The sequence below is a fragment of the Apteryx mantelli genome, chromosome 1 (genome assembly GCF_036417845.1).
Source record: "Apteryx mantelli isolate bAptMan1 chromosome 1, bAptMan1.hap1, whole genome shotgun sequence".
In the NCBI taxonomy this organism is placed as follows: Eukaryota; Metazoa; Chordata; class Aves; order Apterygiformes; family Apterygidae; genus Apteryx; species Apteryx mantelli.
Genome location: NC_089978.1, coordinates 221721338 through 221724385, shown reverse-complemented (window position 1 = coordinate 221724385; position 3048 = coordinate 221721338). Strand labels below are relative to the sequence as shown.

The following is a 3048-nucleotide window of genomic DNA, read 5'->3' as shown; positions in this document are numbered from 1 at the left end:
CGGCTCGAGGTCGGGCCTCGGTGGTGCCTGCTGGGCACCGCTCCATCTGCGCCCTGGCCCCCTCGCCGGCCAGAGGCTGCGGGGATGGACGCTGTGCCAGCGGGTTGGGAAATGCTGTCTGCACGCTGCTCCCTGGCCTCCGTGGGGTCTCCCGCCAGCTCTGATGCCTGCTTGGACAGTGTCCGCGCATCCTGGGCTGCAGCATCCTGCACCACTCGGCAGCGCTCCCAAAGGAGCCCTCTCCCCTCGCTGCCCCATGGTGGGGATGGGAGCACCTTCCCAGGGGAGGCCCTGCACCCCTGGTGTCCCCTGTCCCGGCGGTCACGGTGGTGTCTCCCCTTTCAGGCTCTCCCAGCGGGTGCAAGTCTCCGGTGAGTACCGACCGCCCGGCCCTGCCCCGCGCGTGCCCGTCGGGATCCAGCCCCGCGCGGTCACGGCTGGGCACAGCCCCGGCCCTGGGGACCTTGGGCCGCGGGGCAGCGCTTGCGAAAGGGCAGCTCCGGGAAGGCTCCCAGCACGGCCGCCCCGGCACGCGCGCCGGTGACACCGCCGGCACCGCTCCTCCCCGTGGCCCTGGGCACCTCGCTTCGCCCGCTTGCTCCCGCCGCGCTGGGGAGGGGGGGGCGAGGCACAGCGACCCCCTTGCAGCGAGGCGGCCCCTCTCCGTGACACCCTGCCACGAGCAGCCGGGTTTCTGTGCCCCGTGTCCTCTTGGATGGGGGGGACGGGGACGATATGCGACCCTGGGGAGGGGGACAGCTCTGCCAGGGCACCGAGATGGTGGCAGCAGCCCGGCGCCCTCCCGGTGCCTTTGCACCCGGCGGGCGCCCGAGCGGTTCGGCGCATGTCGCCCGGCAGAGGCCGGCGGGATGCGGTGGCCCGGCGTGCCGCTCTGCGGGCTGCTCTGGATGTGGCTGCCGCTCTCCTGCGGGCGCCCCGTGAAGATCGACAAGGTCAAGGCGGACACCAAGAACCTCGCCCGCACCCTCATCGCCCGCATCCAGGAGCTGCAGGCAAGGGCCGCCCGAAGGGACCCCCGGGTGTCACCCCCGTCCCCACGTCCCCTCCACGAGGTCCCTCGTGCCCGTGGCGCCCGGTGGGGCAGCGGCGGCCAAGTAGGGATGGGGACAGCATGGGGGAGCTTGGCTGCACCCCGGGCTTGGAGGGCTCCTGGGGGTCCAGGGGGGTGGCCCGCCTGTGCTGGAGCATGGGTGCCAAAGCGCTCCGGAGGGTCCCGGCTCCCCAGGAAGGGACAGACATCCTGGGCCTGGGCTGGGGTTTGACAGGGTGGCCCTGAGCCCCAGAGAGGTCCCCATGGAGGAACATGCACCTGGGCTGGGGTTGGGGTGTGCTGGGGTGGCCCTGCACCATAGAAGGTCCCCAGGGAGGGACGCCCACCAGGGTTTGGGGTGTGCTGGGGTGGCCCTGCACCATAGAAGGTCCCCAGGGAGGGACGCCCACTAGGGTGTGATGGGGTGACCCTGTACCCCAGAGGGGCCCCCAGGGAGGGACACCAGGGAGGGACACCCATGCTGGGCTGGAGCTGAGGTGTGCCAGGGTGGCCCTGCACCCCACAGAGGTCCCCATGAAGGGACATGCACCTGGGGTCGGGGTTGGGGTGTGCTGGGGTGACCCTGCACCCTAGAGGGGTCCCAAGGAGGGATGCTCACCAGGGTGTGCTGGGGTGACCCTGCACCCCAGAAGGTCCCCGGGGAGGGATGCCCACCAGTGTGTGCCAGGGTGGCCCTGCACCCCAGAAGGTCCCCAGGGAGGGACATGCACCTGGGGCTGGTGTTGGGGTGTGCCGGGGTGACCCTGCACCCCAGAAGGTCCCTGGAGAGGGACGCCCACCAGGGGCTGGGGTGTGCTGGGGTGGCCCTGCACCCCAGAAGATCCCCATGGAGGGATGCCCACCAGGGGCTGGGGTGTGCTGGGGTGGCCTTGCACCCTAGAGGGGTCCTAGGGAGGGATGCCCACCAGGGGTTGGGGTGTGCTGGGGTGGCCCTGCACCCTAGAGGGGTCCCAAGGAGGGATGCCCACCAGGGTTTGGGGTGTGCGGGGGCGGCCCAGCGCCCCGGGGCAGGGAGCGGGTGCCGTGCCCTGACGGCTGCCCGCCGGCGCAGCTCTTCCCCCTGAACCTGAAGATCAGCGGGCTGGAGTTCATCCCCGGGGAGCGGGCGCCCGAGGGGCTGGCCGCCGTCGACGAGCGGCTGCAGGGCTTCCAGCGGGTGCTGGCCGGGCTGCCGGCGGGCAGCCTGCCGCTGGCGCAGATCGCCAACGACATGGAGAACCTGCGCAGCCTCCTGGCCGCCCTGGGCGCCCACCTGGGCTGCGCCCTGCCCCGCGCCGCCGCCGGCCCTGCCACCGCCGCCACCGCCACCGCCGACCTGCTGGCCGTGTCGCCCTACACGGCCGCCGGGCTGGCCCTGGTGCGCCTCCGCGCCTGCCTCGACGGCATCGCCCGCCACCTCGACGGCCTCCAGAGCTGCTAGCGCCGCCGGCCCCGCGGCCGCACGACAAACTCCACTCTCTTTTCTATTTTTATTATTATTATTATTATTATTGCTATTATTATTGTTATTATTATTATTATTATTATTCAACCTTCGTATTTATTTCTCCCACGTTAATTTAAAATAAAGCGAGTTTCCCAGCAGCCCGTCTCACATGTCTGAGCACCCACTGCAGCCGCGCACCCACGGGTGAATGCAGCACCCGGCGTGCGCCGCACTGCGGGAGTGAGGCGGGAGCACCGGCGGGAGCGGTGGGTCCCGGCGAGCACGTGTGCAGGCCGGTGGCAGGCGAGGAGCGGGGTGCCGGGGCCCCGTCGCCCCGGCTGGCTCGCGGCCCGGCGTGATGCGGTGGCTCTGCGGTGCTTTATGAGCCGCCACTTCCCGGCTCGGCCCCAGCCCCGGCCCCGGCCGCCCTCCTGCTGCTCCCCGTCGCCTGGCGCGACCCCGACTGCTCCAGCTGCCGTGGGCTGGGATGGGAAAGGGAGAGGGCAGGGATGGGGCAGGGATGAGACAGGGACAGGACAGGGAGGGAGAC

General features: G+C 71.0%; 1 protein-coding gene across 1 annotated transcript; it reads left to right on the top strand.

Annotated features, from left to right (window-relative positions):
* The first annotated feature begins 869 nt into the window (after positions 1-869).
* LEP (leptin) lies at positions 870-2492 on the top strand. The gene is made up of 2 exons (XM_067290002.1): positions 870-1013; positions 2124-2492. The coding sequence occupies exons 1-2, from the start codon at positions 870-872 to the stop codon at positions 2490-2492; spliced, it is 513 nt and encodes a 170-aa protein (XP_067146103.1).
* The last annotated feature ends 556 nt before the right edge of the window (positions 2493-3048 follow it).